Here is a 21632-nt window from a genome sequence, read left to right on the forward strand (position 1 = left end):
CATGTGAGGTGAAATGGCAACCTTATGGCTCATCACTTGGCACAAATGGCAAAGGAAGCTCCAGACAAGCGGTTGTGGCTTGCTGAGGTCCCTGCCAAGTTAGTGCATATTTTGTTGAATTAAGTTCCTATTCTGTAAGGGCGCCTTCCCTCTACCCTCTAAAAAAAAAAGAGTAAAATCGATAAAAAAAATTATATTTTAGCAATTAAACTCAATATAAGTGTGCATAAAATGTCTATAATACTCATTAGTAAAAATTTTATTAGGCTTAGATCAACAGAACCTCAACACAAATTTCATCAAATAACATAATGATCAAGCAATCGTATTGAAATTCTATTCTTTGAAATGACTTATTTAGAGTCAAAATAATGACACTACAAACATAAAAATAGTAAAGAGAAAGAGAAAAAAATAAGAAGATGAAGATCAAGTAAAATGATTTGAAGAAGGATATTTTTTGATAAATCCTCTTTTTTAGTACTTTATTTCATCTAAGTTTTAATATGATCAAATCATCATTTTTTGCATATGTTTTCTATTTTGAAACTAATACACAATAATAGTCTCTTATTTTATGGAAAAAATTTATCCCTCATTCTAAAGAGAAAATATTTCTCTTATTTCGTGAAAAAATCTCTTCATTATTCTAAGGAGAAAATATCTCCCGCATTCCATGAAAAAAATCTCAAATTATGAACTTTTATCTTTTTTATAATTTGAAAATTTTAAAATATAACCCAACAAAAAAATTTGAATGAAAATCAAAATATAATATGAATGTTCACAGTAAACAATAAACATACAACTAACTTTCTAAAAAATAAAACGCATACTAAAGTACAATGTGAATGTTCACAGTAAACAATAAACATACAATTAACCTTCAAAAAAATAAAATTCATACAAAAATACAATGTGAATGTTCACAATTTATAATTAATATACAATTAGCCTTAAAAAATAATTCATATCAATGTAAACATTTACACTGTAACGTGAAAACATAAAATAAAATTGAAAAAAGTAAAAATCGACTATTTCAATTGTTCAATGATAATAAAAATAATTGTTCAATTAACAAGCATTGAAACAAAAACAACAAACATATAATTAACTTTAGAAAAAACAAAACTTATACTAAAATCCAAATGTTCACAATTTACAATTAATACACAGTTATTTAAAAAATAATAAATAAATAAAAATACTCATATCAATGTGAACATTCACCCTTCAACTTGAAAACATAAATTAAATTGGAAAAAGCAAAAATCAACTATTTTGATTGTTCAATGGTAACAAAAATGATTGTTCAACTAATAAGTATAGTAAATATATATATATATATATATAACTAACTTTCGAAAAAACTTCAAGGAAAAAAAAAACTAATACCAAAATTCAGTACGAATGCTCACAATTTACAATTATCATACAAATAAACTTAGAAAAACTAAATCATACAAATGTGAACACTTACGCTGCAACATGAAACAAAATTGAAAAGAAAAAAAAGAAAAAGAAAAAAAGAGACTATTTCAATTGTTTAATGCTAACAAAAAATGATTGTTCAAACAACAAATATAGTAACAAATAACCAATAGACTCTCAAACAATGTGAAATGTGAACATTCACGCTAATTAATAAAAAAAAACAAAAACAATGGCGGCAATAAAATTAGAAATTCAAAAAAAACTCAATCACTCAAAAACACACAAAAAAAAATATCACCCACATCTTCATCTTCATCTTCATCTTTATCATTATCACTATTATTAACAATTTATGCAATTTTACCATTCTACCAATCCAAATCAAACCAAACCCACATCTAAAGAATATGTTTGTAACAAAATTGACTGGACATAAATAGAGTTTCGACATACAACAATGAAGAAATATAGAGTTTTGAACACAAAGCAACAATGGATGAACACAGAATTTCGAACACAAAGTGATAATGAAAGAACACAAAACTTCACCGCAACAATAGATGAACATAATATTATTACACTATCATGTGTAAACTATAATTTTTAAACCCTACCAAATAGAGAGTTTTGAAGTCCTAATACAATGAAATAATACCACAAATGTGAATAAAACTAATCAAAAAGAAAAATGTGAATAACGGTAACTACCAAAATAGAGATAATAACAAAAAAGAAATGTGTATATCTTTTTTCTATGTAATACATATCAACAATATACATAAGGGTATAATAGTCTAACAAACAATATAAATTGGGAAAAAATGACCCCATGGAATAAAAGTATAAATACATGAGATTAGTTAGGGTAATTCTATTTCTACACACTAATTCCACTCAGTTCACACACTTAATGAAAATTTTCTTTAATACAATTTTGTCCTAAAATAAAAATACCATAATACCCTCATCTTCTTCTACTAAAACCCTATTTCTAAAATACCATAAAATTAGGCTCTGTTTGGCATAGTTTTAGAATATGTTTTAAAAAATAAATAAATAAACTTCTTATTTCAATATGGTTTCATCTTTTTATGGGCCAAAAAAAAAATTAAAATTAAAAAAAATGATATTTATTTTTGTCAAATTAATTTATATTTTTCTCATAAAAATTTCAAAAATTGAAACCAAACATATCCTTAGGGTTTTAAAATTGAAAATGATGGTAATATTATAATATAGAGATGTGCACTGAAAATTTATATTTTTATAATGTGTGTATTTAGAAAGTATTCATTAAATGTGTATACTGAGAATAATTAGTGTGTGAAAATAGAATTATTCGATTAACTAGGTTATAATTTTTCTTGGTGGACTTATTAGGTTAAAACACCTCTAAATGAGATTTATCAATAAAAAAACCCTTGAAAAAAGAATCATTAAAATCACTCCTATTTAAGTTTGAACTACTCCTAATATAAAAAAGAACCAGAAGTCAAGTTATATATATTGATTTGTTAAAGACCATTACACTAGAGCCATCAATGTCAATTTATAAAAAAAAAACATAAAGAAAAAAATTCCACTAATCACCACCTAACTACTATAACTTTCCAATCCCCCGTCTTCTTTCTTACAATGTCATTTATTCTTCGTTCCTTAAATCTTCAAAACTTATCTTACCTTCTAACCTCCAAGATATCAACAAAATACCCAGTGTCTTGAGTTAATAATGCAAATAATAATAATAATAATAAATAATATGGTCATATAATATCTCATGGCGTAAATCAATAAACAAAATTATCTATGGTGCAAAAATATTTCTTTTATTTAGTTTAATGATTAAAATATTATTTTTTTCATCGATTTTATTAAACAAAAATAGGTAAATAATTTAAATTGAAAACAAATTAAAAAATTATGATTTAAATTGACAAAATAAAAAACTTATGATTTATTTTGTTAGAAGGGCCAAACCCTAGATTTTATTTTATTTTTTGTAATTTTCCAAAAAAAAAAATATTCTATGAACAAGTTGGTTAAAAATATAAGTTTTTCCTCTCACATTTGAGAAATTATATCTCATCTTTAGAGATTTTCAATCATATAACGAATGACCTTCTCTGTTAATTAATCGTTAAGTTAAAGAAATAGAGTTTATCACGCAAGTAATAAATGTTTTTTTTAGAAATACTTAAATTAACCTTTTACGAAGAATATTTTTTTTGCCATCTTACATTTCTCAATTTTTATCTTCTCTCGACTAGTCTCACTACTTTGCTAAACTATCACACCACCATGTTCGATCAGCACCAGCATCATTATTGTTTATGAGTATTTGATGTGTTGTTGATGAGGGTTGGAGAATATTGCGGTGATATAGAGAGAGAAATTTGATAATGGGTGGATAAAAATGAAGACAACATGATAATTTCATTTTAGTATTAAAAAAATATTGAGTAAATCTTTTATTATTTTGGATAATATGATTGACTTTCGTATAGTAATTTTTCAACGTTACAATGAAATTTCACTATGGCAATGAAAATTAATAATGTAATTTTACAATGACAATCATTACGAGAAAATTTTGCTGTAACAGTGAAATTTTAGTAACAGTAGATGATGTTTCACTTAAGTTTATCATTTTGGATGCATCCATTTAAATTTTTTAGTGACAAATTTGGAAGTATAGACCTAATTTTTGTATTTGATACTCAATTTTAGATTTTTTAGCGTAAAATAAGATATTATTGTGCAACTATAGTGAAATTTCACTATTTTAAAACAAAAATAAAATAATTTTATCATTTTAGAGTCCTCAATTTGAATATATTAGTCTTAAATTTGGGATTAGTGGTTTTAGGGTGTATTTGATTAGGGGGATTAGGGGGGGACTATTCGCTGTCGGGATTAGTGGTTTTAGGGTGTGTTTGATTAGAGGGATTAGAGCAGACTATCTACTGTTGGGATTGTAATTCGGGAGAAGTTTTTTATCTGGCGTTTTTTTTTTTTTTAGTCTGTGGGACATGGAATTCGACCGGATTCCTTGGTGAAATGACCATTTTGATCCTCTACTATTTAATTATGTATTATATTTAGTAAAATTCAATAAAATTTAAATGTCTCAATTTAAAAATAAAATAATTTTATTTAACTTTTTATTGATGTTTTATTTATTTAATTTTTAAAATAATTTTTTATAGATATTTTATTGATGTTTTATTTTAAAATTTTGTTTATATTTTATTTAATTTCATCATTTAAAATTTAATAGATGTTTTATTTAATTTCATTATTTAATTATTATTATTTTTAAAGATTTTTAAAAAAAAATTAATGAAAAAATAATATGTATTTTTATTTTTATTGTTATTTTATTTATTTAATTTTTTAAAAATAAATTTATTTAATTGTGAAAAAAAAATAAAATAAATTTTTATTTAATCTAGTTAAAAATAATTAAAATATTAAAGATATGTTTAATATTACTATTACTTAGTCAACAATGGAAAAAAAGTAAAATAGTCTTTTGCGCATTTATCATATCTAGTCCGTCCAACCAAATGATGGATTCACTAAAAATAGTCATTCCCAGACATCTAATCCAATGAGAAAACAAGCACGGGATACATATTTAATCCAACCAAATAATCTAGGGGATTCACAAGATTCAAGTCCGATGGATTCTAATCCTCTCTTATCTAGTTCGTTCAATCAAACACACCCTTAGTCTCTTAGGCTTCGTTTGGCACCATAGATTGAGGTTAAAATAGTCAAAAAATGACAAAATAGATTAAAAAAACCAATAAGATAAAATATCACATCCAAACCATAATCATTGTAATTTTTCTCTCACAAAATCAAAAAAATCAAAAAGTCCATCCCAAACGAGACTTTTTAACCCAGGCTAAAATAGCCAAAAAGTCAACCAAATTTCCAAACAAAGGGTTAATTTGTTTAGGAAATTGTTAAACATTATTTCATTTCTCGCAAAAAAAATTGTAAGATTTAGTAATAAATTGATTGGTTATAATTTTTTTTTATCATATTGAAATTGCACATTAAAATATAAATATAAATAATTAAATCTCACTTGTATCCCCCTCTCACATACTTTATTTTCAAACATATTCAAACACGGTAATAAAAAAAATATAACTTTAATTATTATTTTTCACCCAAATAAAAAAGGAAAAATTGGTGAAAATATTTTTGTGAGTGTGTATGACATTAGGTACAATATATATATATTTTTGTTTTGATGACAAAAACATGATTAATGGAAATATTTTGTGAGGAAAAAAACTATTATTTAGAAGGAATTCCCCTTCCCTCCTCTCATTTTTACCTCATTGTTGCCAGAACGTTGCCAGAAGTGGCCACTGGTGGTGGTGTAATATGGACAACTAGAAAGATTAGACAGACAAAAAATTGACACATAAATAGATAGATACATATACAAACATATAGACAGATAGACTGATTGATGGAAGTAATATAGTTTTCAAAATTTTTATTGTTCTTTTGACTAGAAAAAATAGAATTTTGAACTATTATTCAAAAAAAATTAAATTAAATTAATGATCCGAATGAAAAAAAAAAAAAAAATTTCACAATTAATCTTTTTTTTTTCTTCTCACATATTACATACTCTTTTAGTTGTTATTTGGCATGTGGCATTTTTAGTTAGTTTTTTTCTATTTTTTTGGCTATTTTAGCTCCGGCTAAAAAATTTATTTGACTTGACTTTTTTAGTTTTTTTGAAAGAAAAAATAAAAAGATTATAATTTGAATGTGACAATTTATCTTATTAATCTTTTAATCTATTTTTTTTATAAAAAAAAAAACTAATTTAACCAAAACTCTACCTGCCAAATGAAACCTTAGTTAAAGTTCATATCACGCGCCTTTTCCATTGCCACCAATCAAGTCATGGGTGATTAGCCTTGTGGACACTACGAAAAGGATCAGGGACGGACGCAAGATTCTAATGTCGAGGGAGTGATTATATATTCAATCAAAAAATTTGTAATGAACATGTAACTTACAATATAAATTTCTACCCAAATATTACAAAAATATATAATTAGATGTTTCTATTCATTGTATATAATTACAAAATATTATCAAAATACAATTAGATATGTTCTAGTAAATCTATATTAATTTTCAAAAAAGCAATTATTTGCTCTGCATATCTACTTTGGTATCTAAAGTTGTGCTCGAATCTTTTTTTCCCAAAAAAGAATTACACAAATGGTTCCATTACTAGCATTACCAAGTTCATAGTCCAATCCTTTTTTCCCAAATAATAAACCCTAACTCTTATCTGAGAAAGAGAGAGAGAGAGACGAAGATCATGGAGAGAGAGAGACTGTACCGGAGTACTATCGGAGGAATCACGATCTTGAATGCCAAAAGACTCACGACGGACGAGAGAGAGATTGTGTTTTAGGTTACTGGTTTTGATGATTTGGGTTCATTGGTTGTGGAATAAGAGAGAGAATAGAAGCTTCTTTGTTTTGAATAGATGATGATTGCTCTAGGTAGGCTATTGCTGTCTACATATGATTGAGACTTGTATTTTCTTGAGTAATTATTTTTATTTTTTATTTTTTATTTAGTTATAAACAAACAACTAAAAAATTTGAGCCCTAATCAGATAAAAAGGACTTTAATATATTAACAAATAAATTCTCAATTATTTTAACATTACTAAATTTAAAATAAAAAAGTAATCATACTTAAAAAATAAATTATTATTATTATTATTTTAGTATTTATCAAAAAAATAATTTTAAAGTACAAAATTTATGGGGTGACAGTTCTTAATTTTTTTACAAAAACTTTAAGGTAACGAACCTATATAATTTTAAAATGTTTATAATTTTATTATTATATCTAGGAGATTTTTTCAAAACTTTAGGGCCAACCCCTCTCGATCCATCCCTGAAAAGGATCCAAAAATAAATAAATGACATTGACATCAAGAAAGGTGATAGTTGGCCATAAAAAAATAAACAAAATTTGAAAGGACTAGCTTGGAAATTTTTAACAACCATTCTAATCTCATAAAGAAATTTGTCACCAAAATGCAAATTTGGTGAGGCCCACCAAACTTTCGATAGTAGAAACAAAAATCAAAACAAAAGCACGTGTGAAGTCTGGTGACAACTTTTCATTGTTGCTAGCCTTTTTCAAATTTTAATTAAGACGTTTGGTTTTAAATTTAATTTTTTTTTAATTTTTTTTTAAATTTAGAAATTAATTTGATAAAAATAAATATTAAAAAGATATTTTAAAATTTTTAAAATTATTTTATTCTAAAAAAATGATAAAATTATATAAAAATGATAATTACTTTTCATTTATTATTATTTTTCAATAAATTAGTTTTTAGTTTTAAAAATTTATAAATTATCAAATTCAAACCTAACATATTATTTTTCTCCGTACAACATCAAAGTACCCATACTTTTCTTCTTTTTTTTTTTTTTGAATCAATGGTTGGGAAAATTTGTATGAAAACACTTCAATGTTTTCAAAAAATATTTAAAAAAAATTATATTTTTAATTTTTTGGAAATTCTTTTGTTGCCTTTTTGTGAGTGTGCACACGCGCACGCGTGCCCCTTATGTTGTGTTTGGTTAGAGGATTTGAGAACGGATTTGAAAAGGAAAAGAGAAAAGTTAGGTGAAATGTGAATAAAATATCCTTACATTTCACCTATTTCACGCACTTTTTCCCTTTTCCTTTCCAAATCATTCTCCAAATCCCCCAACCAAACACAGCCTTAGGTGATTTTGTCAAAATTTCTTTTGTTAGGTTTTATTAATTAAACTAGACGGGTTTTAAAATTGAAAAAAAAAAATCCGAAAATTTAGTTATCTTTTTCAAATTTGGCTGGACTTTTTCTTTCGATATAAAAGATTAGGACTAATTTTTTATTTATTTATTTATTTTAAATGTAGCTAAAATTGATGTTGCCAAACAGTTCATATCATATACACTCATCATCTCTCTCAAATTTTCTTTTTTCTTTTTTGTTTTTATTTTTCAGGAAAATAATAATAATAATAACTTAGTCAGGGAAAAAGTTAAAAAATTGATGTTACCAAAGAGTACAAATCATAAAGACTCATCATCTTTCTCATTTTTTTTTTCTTTCTTTTTTCAGGAAAATTTGTGAAAATGTGAATCCCAAATTTCAACTTTTAAGAATAATTTGAGCCATATTTAAGCAGGGCCCATGATAAAACACAAAATCTGACCAAATTATGAGATTATTATTAAATGTCAATGCAGCGTGATATTGAGAGACAACAACATTAAACAACAATTTTAAGATTATTGAGAGAGAGAGCAAGTTAGCTGCAAATGCTTTAAAAGTAAACGGATGACAAAACCCACCACTTACTCCCAATCTTTTGGGGAAAAAAAATACTAACCACTTATTTTGCCATCATTTATGTGATAATCAAAATTCAGAATACATATTAAATGAGTTATGTCTTTATAACCTAACAAGGAATTCAAAGTATAAATATTAATTAAAAAAAATAATACAATATTTATATGGATGTGGGATTACAACACACAAGACTCATACCTTGAGTATTATATATATTGAATCTTTTATAGATTTATTTTGAGAGTCTAGCATATTTGAATTAATAAAGGTGAGTCAGCATATCTCACCTGTAAAATTTTTCACTATATGATTAATTTAAAACACAATATAATGTAAACAATAAATATTACATGATACTTTGGGACTACTGAATAAATCATGTTATCCATACATAGTAATTTTTTTGAATATATAATATTTTTTATACTTATTATGTTTGTTTTTTTTTTTAAGAGGGTTTTATTATGTTTGTTAGAGACCCTAATATTATTTTCACTTAGGCCTTGTTTGTCATCTCTTAAAATAGTCAAAAAGTTACTATTCTATTTATGTCACATCATCTTATTTAAGTCACATCACCTCTCTACCACATCACTTCAAACCCAATCCATACCCAACTCATATTTCATAAAAATTCAAAAAATGCACTTATTTAGAGCATCTCAAAGTTTATAATTAATATATATTATTGATATGTTTATTAATATTCCAATCATTTTTGGACTGAATAAAAGATCAACTTTTTTCTATGCTAAGGTCTCGTTTGGGAACAGGCTAATTTAGTAACTTTTTTGGCTATTTGGCTAAAATATGAGCTAAAAAAAATTAGTATGTTTTGGATGATTTTTTAGCTTTTTACAAAAAGAGGTGCAAAAAATAGAAAGAAAATAGAATCTTTGACTTTTTTGTATGAGTTGTTGGCTTTTTTACTTTTTTAGTAACTTTTTGATTTTTTGGCTAAATCGGTCGCTTCCCAAACGAGGATTAAGATCAACTTTTTTTCTATGCTATATTCCCCCCTCCCCCCCCCCCCCAAAAAAAAAAATTCCACTTTATAAGGTCCCCTCAAATCTATTAAAACACTAAAATAGTATACATAAAATTCATTTTAACTTTTTTATTTCTTATTTCACTTCTTTTTTAACTCCCATCATTTATAAAACATTATTAATAATATATCATATCATGTGTCATTTTTATTAATACAAAATTATTAACATTACACATGACTAGATCATTAAGGAACAAAGTATAAGGGATTAGGAAGTTTGAAAGTCCGATTGCCAGTGCAATTCCCTTGAAGGTCACTCCATTGATCTCCCACATTGCCCCAAATCCTGTAACCTTCTTCTTCTAGTTGTTCACGAATTTCTGATTTGTACACCACTGCACTCTGCCCCTTATATGCCGCACTCCTACCCCAATAGATGGCCGACCAAGAAAAAAAAAAACTAATTAAACAAATTATATTAATTGTACAAAATGTAGCAAGATACCATGGGCACGACATTCCCTGTCGCAAATATATGTCATTAATACACTCTTAACCACATGATCATATTTTGAGATTTCAACCACATTGTGTAGTGTGAGAGTGAGATAGTTGAAAAAAGAATCTTGGCCAAATATCATTGCGTCACTCATATTAGACAATTGATCATCGATTCTTAAATCTTGTTGTTTCAATGCACTTTTAATCATTAAATCATATTTTAATATTCACATGTTATTTTATTTTTTTTACATAAACCAATAACTAAAAGAGCATTGGAAGAGAGGTTAAACGAATTTTGGGACGTTAATCCTTGACATATCAAATCAACACATGGTATTAAGAAATATGGAACATGAAGTGCATTTTATGCATGGAATACAAACCATGTGTTTGGATTTATTTAGAATTTGAGTAGGAATTTATGAAGAAAAAAAAAGAAAGAAGAAAAAAGTGAGAAAAAATATAATCTAAATTTTATCACTTTTTTCTTATTTTTATTTTTTCCCCACAAATTTCTACTTAAATCTATTATCTAAATACAATTTAAAAGTCGTTAATCATAATTCAAAAAGTCATTGTGTATATATATATATATATATTAGTGCTTGCACCATTATCAATAATGTTATACTTATCATCTTTTCATATGATATTTTAAATATCATCTCATGTGACACAATCACAATTATTAATGCAATGAGTCTCACACGAACTATTTATTATTGCCTAATAATTGTGATTATGTCACATAAAATAATATATAAAATCTAATATAAAAATATGATTAGTATAACATTGTTGTGATGATATGTATGTCTTACCTCAAGATCAGCCTTTGATAACCAATGAATCCTTGGTTTTGCAAATTATCAAGAGTAGCCTGACCAAACGTGGATTCATCTCTACCCGTGACAAGGAACACCTTAAATCCGTCACTAATCAACTTGTTGAATAATCGTAAAACTCCAGGAATCGCTGGGCACCCTCCTCTCAAAGCCCACGTCTTAAAACCGTCTGGATCGTATGGATCACACCTACAAGTATTTGCTCCAAAACTCACTAACAATAAAAAGATTATGCGGATCCTATGGAGAGTATGGATTGACATGATATGTTTTATTAATAATATATACAAAAGAAATTTTACAAAATAAATTATTTAAATTATTAAAATAAAACTCGTGATTAATCTCAGGAGCTTGATAACGCCATATTCTCAAAAAAAAAATCTAATCCAATAAGGTCAACTATTAAAAGCTCAATTCAACATCAATATTTAGCGAATAAGTAGTGTCAATCAAAACCAAAAATTAGATTATTTTTAAATTTAATGATGTGGTAATATATTAAAATATTTAATATAAATCTTTCTCTTGTGTCTTTTCTAAGAAAAATGATATATCGTATACCCATTTTCACTACCTACTTTCTAGATCCAATGATATTCAAGAGATAATTAACTAATGATTAAAGAAGACACGAGAGCCAGAAAGTTTCTTTATATATTACTAGTGGGTGGCACACACGATGTGTGTGCAATTTAAATAAGTAGGAATAAAAAAAATAATAATGAAATTAATATTGTAATGTGTACTTAGCTTAAGTGGTATGAGTCTTTGTACTTAAACTCATGGTCATGGGTTCAAGCCTTGCCCATCTCTTTGTTTAACTTTTTTTTTAAAAATAAAACATACTGCCACATGGCATGAGGAGAGTAAAGCAAAGCAAGCTTCAGGACACCATATTATGTGTTCACTTTATAATAGTATAGAAGATAGATAGATAATTGATTGTCATATAATTAGATTTGAAAAGTGGATCTAATTTTTAGACTACAATAATAATGTGTTTTCTGTAATCATCTCATTCACATATCATCAAGTCTAGAAAGTGGATCTACAAAATAAGTTTACGTATAATTTTCTTTAATGAATATATGATCGTGTATTACCAATACTAACAAGTATGCAAATATAATTATATTCGATTATTTAAGGGCAAATTTTATTTTACTCTATGTGATTTGGATTATGTGTGGTTTACAAGAAATTTTATTTTCATATACCTATTTATATTAATGTGCATTTGTTCTGAGTACATATATTTATTAATTTAATTATTGATTATTCTTCTCATTTCACACACTTTATATTTTAATTATACCCAAACTCATATCCTTATATATACATCACACAAACCTTCCTTCCACGCACTTCCACATATTCGGATGAAAGTCCTCTTTCACACATTGACGAAACAACGACACAATGAAGGCCCATGGACCCATTGACCTATGAGAGACAGAGAGTTGCAAATGACAGAATTAAAGAAGAAAAGAAGAGAGAGGTGGAGATTGAGGAAGGACATGGTCATTGAATGAAAGCCATGAGCATGTTTCACAACCACCATGAATGTGTATGATAAGCTTTTCTTCATAAAAAAATCTCACTTCTTTCTGGCTCTACTTTTTTGGGTCCTCTACTATTTTTGTTTTTCAGTCACCATCTTTGCTTTCTCAAAAGATAAATAGAGAGAGGAGAGAGAAAGGTTGAGAGTTGTTAGTAAGGGAGTGAAGGCACAGAATTTGAGAGTGACAGAAGTGGATACTATGCCCGCTAGGGTTATGATTATCTCCTTCTATTCTGTATGGATATGTATGTATGATTGAAATATGTCTTTGTTTTTCTTTCTCTGAAATCAAAGATTACTAGTTATAACCACTACACAGAGTAGGTAAAGATGAACATGAAAGGGATTTGAAAGAGATTTTTGATGTGATAGAAAGAAAACAATAATTTGGTTTTAGCTACTGTATAATTTCTTATTCTTGTCCCAACAAGAAGATTTATTGTCTTTTATATTTTAAACAAGAAAAAGACTGAGGCCCCTTTCAAACCTTTTGATTGGTTAAAATTATTATTATTATTATTTTTTTTTCTTCTCTCCCACTCACCAACCCCCACGTGTGTGTGGGGTGGTGGGGTGGGAATATGAAGGGGTCCTAATCACAGCTCTATTTTAAATTAGGGTTTTTTTACTAAAAAAAAAAAACAGCGCTGCTTCAAACCCCCAGTGACGTGGCGCGTTGCCATTCGCTGAAAAAAAAAACAATTTTTTTTGGGGCCAATCATGGGTCTACACGCACGACCCCCCAGTGATCCCCACTGGGAGTCTTAGGCATTTTTCAAAAAAAAAAATGTACACTGATATATTTTTATTTTAAAAAGATGTGTATATAGAATTGAAATATAATATTAAAAGTGTATTTTGATATCCATTATAGTCATTTTATTTTAAGGTATAATTATGATTAAAATAAAGTTTCATTAAATGTTTGAATTGAGATAAGTAGGTATATGAAAATTGAATTTCCCGCGGTTTATCCCTACGTTGTGTTTGGTTGAGAGATTTAGGAAGAAATTTGGAAATAGAAAGGGAAGGAAAAAATTGGTGAAATGTGAATAAAATATACTTACATTTCACCTAATTTCACATACCTTTCCCTTTTCAAATCATTCTCAAATCCCTTAACCAAACACAGTGTTAACGTTTGGAAATGACCATATAATCCCCATGTGATTTATGGACTGAAGTGCACCATTAAATACTGTTAAACATTCCGTCTAACTTAACAATAAGTGTGAAACACGTGACAAACATAGTGAGACTTATATGCTCATTTTTAAATTTCAAGAGGGTAAATCGTACATCTAAAAAAAAGGAAGGATAAATTGCACATGAAGTAATGTACAGAAAATTAAAGTGTAGTTATTTTAGTATTTTTCATTAAATCGTTAAAGATTCTAATAATGTATTTTAGTTCACAAATTATAACACAATTATGTAACTATTTCTAAACATTAAGGAAGTAAACTTTACCTAACCCAAACCATATAGAGTAAAATGAGGTTTGCCAATTAAACAACGGGAATAACATGACATACCCAAATCGCTTTCCTTTGTAGTAAATCAAATTTGAAATGCAGGTGTCATCAACGTCCAAGATCCAAGCATCCAATCCATCATTAGAGAGATCCACACCATCAAGATAACTAATGACGTGGTCTATGATGAAATTGATGTCACGATCATATTGGCCACCGATCATGTAACTCTCAACGTGTCTCAAGCACTGAGTTGGCACAGTGCGCCATGCACGCACGTTGTTAGCCTCCACGGCTAGCCTCCAGCTCAGGCAATAGCTCGCACCCTCTGGCCCGTCGCTCGGTCTCCAGTACTGATGGCGGCTCGTGCAGACCACCACCGAGTTCGAGACCATGGCTAAGAAGAGGACTAGTAGTAGTGGTCGAATTCGCTGCGTCATTGCTGAAATCATGTATATGCGCTAGGCCTTCAAATGAAAATCTAGGACTAAAATCATATTAAATTATATATATATGTATGAATAATTTAAAAAGAAATAATTAATTTATATATTTTCTTTTTAATCCAATCACAACACATTTATATTTAATCTCTTAAATAAATTTTATATAATTCTATTTCTACATATTTTTATTATCCAAAAAAAAATAAAAATAAATAATTAGATCGATTTTTAGTTTTATATTCCTAATTCTCTTTCTAATTTCACTATTATTTTTAATCAAAATGAGTGTTTATTTTAGAAAAAAAATTGGTGAAACATCCCTTCTAACTTTATATAGCAAGAGAGGTCAAAATGTTTTTATTTTTTAGTTAAGGTACCTCAGCATTCATTGAATTCATCTCTTCAAGGAGAGGCAATGATGGATCTAGGGGGCAGCCGCACCCTCAAAAATTTGAAAAATATAATATATTATATTAAAAATTTTAAAATAACTTCAAATTATAGGAGTTTGTATCCTCAAATTTTTTATAGATAATTTTAAAATTATATAAAGTAATCTCTAATTGTTTAAATTATAGAGTAGTCTTCAGAGACATAATTCTAGTTCGGTCCTTGAGGGGAGGTGTTGGATATTCGTATGGCTTGTCTTTTGGCTGATGCTTATCATCTCTCCGATGTTGAGATTGAGAATGACAACAGATCAACGACCCTCCTCGGTGTGTTCGAGACTGTACTTCCATGGGAAGTGGCTATCATTTTAAAGAATATCAAATTTTTACCGGCTCTTTGGTAATTTACTGTCACGTGGAGCTCCAGGTCAAAAAATTCAGTGGCAAATTGGGTGGCGAAGGCTGCTCTCGAGGGCTATTTAGGACCTAACTGGGTTTCATCGCACCCAGCTCCCCTTGCTTCTCGTTTGGCTTTATATTGCTCTATATTGCTCCTCTTTCTTTGTAAGCCCTCGGGTGTATTTTTGCGTTAAAAAAAAAAAAAAAAAAAAGTTTCTCAACATTTTCAAAAAGAAAATTTAACTAAAATAAATTTTATCCAATTCAGAAATTTTTTAATTTTCACAGAAAAATTTTAAAATTTTTCTGATATAATCACAGAGAAATTTTGAAATTTTTCTATAAAAATTAAAATTTCTCTTAGTCGAGGCCAAATTTTTTCGAGTCAAACAAAATTCTTCTAATTCAAATTTTATCTGTAAAAATGTTGAGGGACCTTAACTATTATACAAATATTGTATATCCTTTATCTTGTAAAATCTTAATATCATGGACCTTAAAAAAAAGAAAATGTTTGGGACCTTCTTTGGGGATGACCCCCACACCCCTAAAGTAATTCTGACCCTCTATGTATGTGTGAGACTCACTCATGTATGTGTGGATTCCACATCATGAGTGGTGCAGATTTGTGGGGGTCTTGTGAGAGTAGGAGTCTCAATCCTTGCTCTTAAAAAAAAATCCCTTTATTTTATATCTTATAATTTAATATATATTATATAAAATCATTATATAATAATTAAATTTTTATAGCACTATAAAATTAAAATTATCAAAATCAACAAATAATTTAACTAAATTTATTATTTATATGTATTCAAGTAACACTTATATGGAACGATAAGGCTAAGACTATTAAAATAGATAATTTAAATTTAAATTTTATTTTAAATTAAATTTAATATTATTCTTTTGTAACTTATATCATAATATAAAATATTATTACATTAATTAAAATTAATTCTATTGTTATTTTATGTCATATATCATATATTTAGTAGTGATTTACATAGTCCGATTTGATATTAATTGATTTAAATAACGGAACTCAATACTTTTTGTTAAGTTTTTAGGAGACAAATTGACAAATGCTAAATGCTAAATAGTATGGGGTAATATTTTAAAAAATAATAATTTATTGAAAATGATTGTGTATATTTAAGGCATCTATTAATATTTCTTGAATAATTTTTAAATAGAAAATTTGAATTTATAATATTACTGATAATACACCTTCATAAGCTCTACCAAAAAAGATATACAAAAATAATTTGGCTAAAATAACAAATTCATGGTTATTATAATTTGTCACATAATTAATTAGAACTCATTTGAGAACTAAAATTATTAAGGTTATAGAGATTTTGTGTCTGATTTCCTTTGAGTATATTGTTTATGATTTGAATTTGTAATTTTTTATGCATAAATGTAAATAACTCTTATGATCTTACTAATATAAATATAAATCCTATCTTTGAGTCAACCCATCTTAAACAATTTTTTTGTGTAATAAAATGCTTAAATATTGTCATATAAAAGTATTATAATTGATCATAATTAATCGGCACTTGAAGTATAATTAAAGACCCGATGCACCACTTTAGATATAACCAAAAATATAAGAAATTAGCAAAGAACTTTTCGATTAATAACAAAAATAATATACAATGAGTTACAACTACGTCAAAATTTGTATATTATAAAATTTTCAGTTGTTTTTGTTTTATTCTTTTTTCTAAAAATAAAATAAAATTGATAAAAGTGGAATTCATGATTTTTGATTAATTTAATTAACACAAATGAGGATTTGATTTTCAGGTTGAGAATACACATTTTTTGTTTTAAAGTTTAAAAGAAATTATTTTTATGCGTCTTTTACATAGAATTACACATATGGTAACAAAATTTTTTATTAACCATTAACAAATCTATTTGTATTTGACTTTCAATTATTAAAATTTTCTAAACATAAAATTTCAAAATCAATTTTTTATTTTAATGAATCACTTACTAATTTTAATATAATAATAATATCGTTGACACGTGAGATCAATTATATCATGTCACGAAAAGGGCATGATATAATTTCTGACTGGTAACCGGTCACCCAGGGGTCAGGGCTCACAGGGGCCGTGATGACATCTCAGAGCCCATTTTTTCTTGATAAAAAAAAAAAAAAAACAGAAAAGGTCATGGTATAAAATACACATTCATAAGAGGCAATGATTGATTTGTTGTACCGTGTTTCATTAAATATTTATTCGCCATTAAGGCTTTCGTTTGCCAAACCAGCTAAAAAACTTAGGATTAATTACGTTTTTTATCCCGTTAGTTTGATCTAAATTTCACTTAAGTACTTATAATATTAATTTGGACAATTTGATTCTTATATTTTAAATTTAATTTTAATTTGGTCCTTAAAATTAAAATTAATAATTTTATGACACTTATCAATTTGGTTATTCCGTCTAAATTAAGGGTTAAAATTAATTATTTTGAGACATTTGTCAATTTTTTAAGGTGCACATGTAGACAAAATTAATAAAAATGTAAACAAAAGAACCAAATTGAACTAGATTTAAATGTAAGGATCAATCTATAAGTGTAAAAAGTGTAATTAATACAAAAATTTATATATATATATATATATATATAATTTTTTTAATATAAATTAGTGTCAATTCCTTTTCTCCAATGTAGAAGAATTTAAGGGAAAAAAAAAATCCTAAAAAAGTTCATTAGAAACCAAAAAATAAAAGCATAAAAAAAAAAACTAATTTTTACTTTTTTTGGGGGGTCTTTAATGGACCTTATTCAATTTTTTTTAAAAAAACTTTTTTGATTAATCTAATTGAGTACATCTAATTGAGTGCAATCTGAAAGTCAAAGCTTTTAAATTTCGTTGATAAAAAATTTTATTAATGATAAAAAAATCACAAAAAAATCAATCACAAACCCTCATTAATGATATGTAAAAGTGAACATATTACAGAGATGTTAAGGTAACGTTTGATAACGTTTACGTTTTTTGTTTATATTTATAAAAATTTTATAAATTTATTTTTGTTTATTTTTAAAAAAATATAAATTACAAACACGTTTGATTTGAACAAAATGTTTAAAAAAATTTAAAAACATAAACTAAAAAAATATGTTTGTTCAGGCCTAAAATATTTATATTTATTTTTATTATTTATGACAATGCAATCACGCACATTATAATTGAAAAAAATTAATTAAAAAAAATAATTGAAAAAAAATCAATTTGAAAAAAGATTAATAGAAAAAAAATTATTTAAAAAAATAATTAATTGAAAAAAAATTTATTTGAAAAAAAAATTGAAAACTGAAAACGTAAACTAATTTTTTGAGTTTACATTTTTTTCTCAAATTTATAAATTGAGACAATTATTTATAAACCAAAAAAATTACTAAACAAGTTTTTATGATATTTTTTTAATTTTTTATAAATATAAATTAAAAATTAAAAACGAAATAATTACCGCACAGACCCTAAGTGGTTCAAGAGCATTGTTTCACACCATACAAATTGTGACATTTGTCATATTAAAGAGACAAAAAATGACGAAACCCATTATTTTAGTTAATAAAATACATATGCGCTATTTAAGGGGTTGTTTGGAGTGTCTTAAATAAGTGTATTTTTTATCTTTTTAGACTAAAAAGTTGAGAAAAAAAAAATAAGATGTTGGGATTAACTTTTTGACTTTTTATGAAAAAATGTGTATTAAAAAATTGTATAAAGAAGTGTGTAGGAGAAGATGGGAGATGTGTGTTGTACGTACAATCTGCACAGCCGGATTTATGATAAAAAAAATATTGACTACTTTTCGGGCATTGCATGGACGGTTTTGTTTGGCCCGTGAGGGTCATAACGGGTCCCATTTTGATAATATGAACAGTTCAATGTGTAGAACTCGTCGAGTACTATATGCCTATACAAAATCACGTTGATCGGATATCGATAGCTATTTGACCAGATTTGATTTTTTTTCAATCGTTAATTATAACACCATTCATTTTTTTATACAAAACTGATTTGATCATATAGTTATCGATATCCGATTAATGTGATTTTTTGCAGACATATAGTACTCGACGAGTTCTACACATTGAACGGTTCAGATTATCAAAACGGGACCCGTGATGGCCCCCCACAGGCCGAACAACAGTGTGTGAAAATTGCATCCAAACTGTGCAATTTTTCTTCACAATGCTGCACAGTGCTGAACCGTTTAATGATTGCTGAGTTGTATGAATGTGTGAAAAATTAATTTTTTAATATTTTTTTTGGTGAATAGTAATAAATTTTTAACTTTTTAAATAATTTTTTAACTTTTTTATTTTTTTAGGGAGATGCCAAACTTAACCTAAATCTATCCATCAAGCCAACAATAATTTCTCCATATCACATGGGTGGCCATCGATTGGGTCAGGCCACACTTGTACTATTTTAATAATACCATTTTGTGTGCTGAAGTTCATACCTTATGAATTAGATTGGATTAGAGTGGACTGGAGAGGAGTTAAAACTCTTTTGTTAAAAAAATTGTGCAGTTCGTGATATGTAAGTAAGTATTGAGTATAATTAAATAATAGGAAATCTCACATTTCGATATTGGGAAATGTAATCGGATTAGTGCAAGATAAGAAATATTCAACTAATTATCTCAGTTTATCATTTTTATTAGTTAGTAACATCATATATCATATATAATAATGTCATCATTATACTCAATATTTGTTTGTAAAATACTTGTAAAATTGTTAATAACGGGTAGGAAAATGCTATAAATTCTAAATTTTTTACTAAATAAAAGGTGAAAGGCCTCACATGAGTGTAGTAGGGTCCATAATGTGAGGCCTTTGATAATTTATTTGGTAGAAAATTTGATTTCTCTAACGAGTAAATTAGGAATAAATATGGTCATAATATGATTATTTAATGAAATTTTTTTCAATGTGATGATGGAATTGAGATGAAAGAATACCGAGAGACAGAGATACAGAGAGGATATATATATATATACAACTCATTTAGTATGAATACGTTTTGAAGATTTGTCACATTTTTTGTAAGATATTGATTTTGATTTTTTTTTTAATTCACTTTGAATTGCCTCCATATAATTGTCGATTTAAAATTTCATAACTTCTTTTAATTTATAACAGTACACTTATCGAGTGAGCACATCTTTATATATATAGATACATACCTGCAGAACACACTATGGGAGGAGAAGAGGAGGTCTGATCTTTTGTTGATGGATGGATATGGAGTTGTGAAGATATCCAGTGGCTGTGATGGAAAGGAACAAACATAGGCTTGAGGAAGTTCAAACTTAGTACGTTAGTTTCCCTTGGAACCTTAAAACCAAAGGATCCAATTTATAAGCACAAAAAAGGTCCATAAAAAAAATGTGACAAACATATCTTTTTATGGAAAAATTTACAGAATATAACACTGTATTTATTTTAATGGAGTCCACATGCTATCCACATGCTATTATAATAGAAAATTTTAAGTGAACAAAATCTGAACATAGAATCTAATTATGTTATTGGATTCGTGCACTTTGAAAAACTTATTAGAACGAACCCTAATGTTATGTTCCAAAAACAAAAAATATATATAAGTCTATTTTTTAGACTCATTTTCTAAATCCAATGATGTATGAATAAGATAATTGATTGATAGTTAGGGAATATTTAATTATCACCCAATATATCACTGGGTTTAGAAAATAAATCTAACTTTTTGGTCTGAATAACAATGCTTTATTTTACATTATTAATAATAAAATTAAAAAATTTACCAATTATATTAGATGGAATATCTATTAGAATTTAATTTGAATAATAAAAATTACAATTAAACAATAAAATATAAATGTCATAAATTAATAATTTTAATTTTATGTTATAATCTATCTAATCAAATATGCCAGAATGTTTCTGTACATTTGTATCCATGGATTTGGTTGAGTATGTGAAGTCAAATCGAAGTGGTGAATCCACAACTTTACAATGTATATGGTTGGGTCTGTATATGGTCGGCTTCTCTCTCCCACCTCTCCACTATATATTATGCACTTTTCTTTTAATTACTAGTCAATTTGGATGATGATGGTATGTGCATTTGTGCAAGCA

General features: G+C 26.9%; 1 protein-coding gene across 4 annotated transcripts; it reads right to left on the reverse strand.

Annotated features, from left to right (window-relative positions):
- Positions 1–10004: 10004 nt before the first annotated feature.
- Positions 10005–20920, reverse strand: LOC114266958 (HAD superfamily, subfamily IIIB acid phosphatase). Of its 4 annotated transcripts, none has more exons than XM_028207931.2 (4): positions 20699–20920; positions 14291–14672; positions 11168–11380; positions 10005–10266 (listed from the first exon to the last, which is right to left on the reverse strand). In XM_028207931.2, exons 1-4 carry the CDS (start codon positions 20802–20804, stop codon positions 10089–10091), a joined length of 879 nt encoding a protein of 292 aa, XP_028063732.2. In that variant the 5' UTR covers positions 20805–20920; the 3' UTR covers positions 10005–10088. The 4 variants fall into 4 exon arrangements, with proteins under 4 accessions (XP_028063732.2, XP_028063735.1, XP_028063734.1 ...); XM_028207934.2 differs by having other exon boundaries at positions 14291–14697; positions 20699–20844; XM_028207933.2 differs by having other exon boundaries at positions 14291–14711; positions 20699–20844.
- Positions 20921–21632: the final 712 nt, after the last annotated feature.

This window comes from Camellia sinensis, chromosome 10 (assembly GCF_055761805.1).
Source record: "Camellia sinensis isolate YWXY chromosome 10, ASM5576180v1, whole genome shotgun sequence".
NCBI lineage: Eukaryota > Viridiplantae > Streptophyta > Magnoliopsida > Ericales > Theaceae > Camellia > Camellia sinensis.

What these genes read in the sequence shown, in the direction of transcription:
- LOC114266958 (XM_028207931.2), bottom strand. Translation starts at nt 20,804, where the DNA reads ATGTTTGTTCCTTTCCATCACAGCCACTGGATATCTTCACAACTCCAT. An exon ending in TCCCATAGTGTGTTCTGCAG is followed by an intron (nt 14,673 to 20,698) that starts GTATGTATCTAT and finishes ACATGATTTCAG; the next exon opens with CAATGACGCAGCGAATTCGA. An exon ending in TATCAAAGGCTGATCTTGAG is followed by an intron (nt 10,267 to 11,167) that starts GTAAGACATACA and finishes CTATTGGGGTAG; the next exon opens with GAGTGCGGCATATAAGGGGC.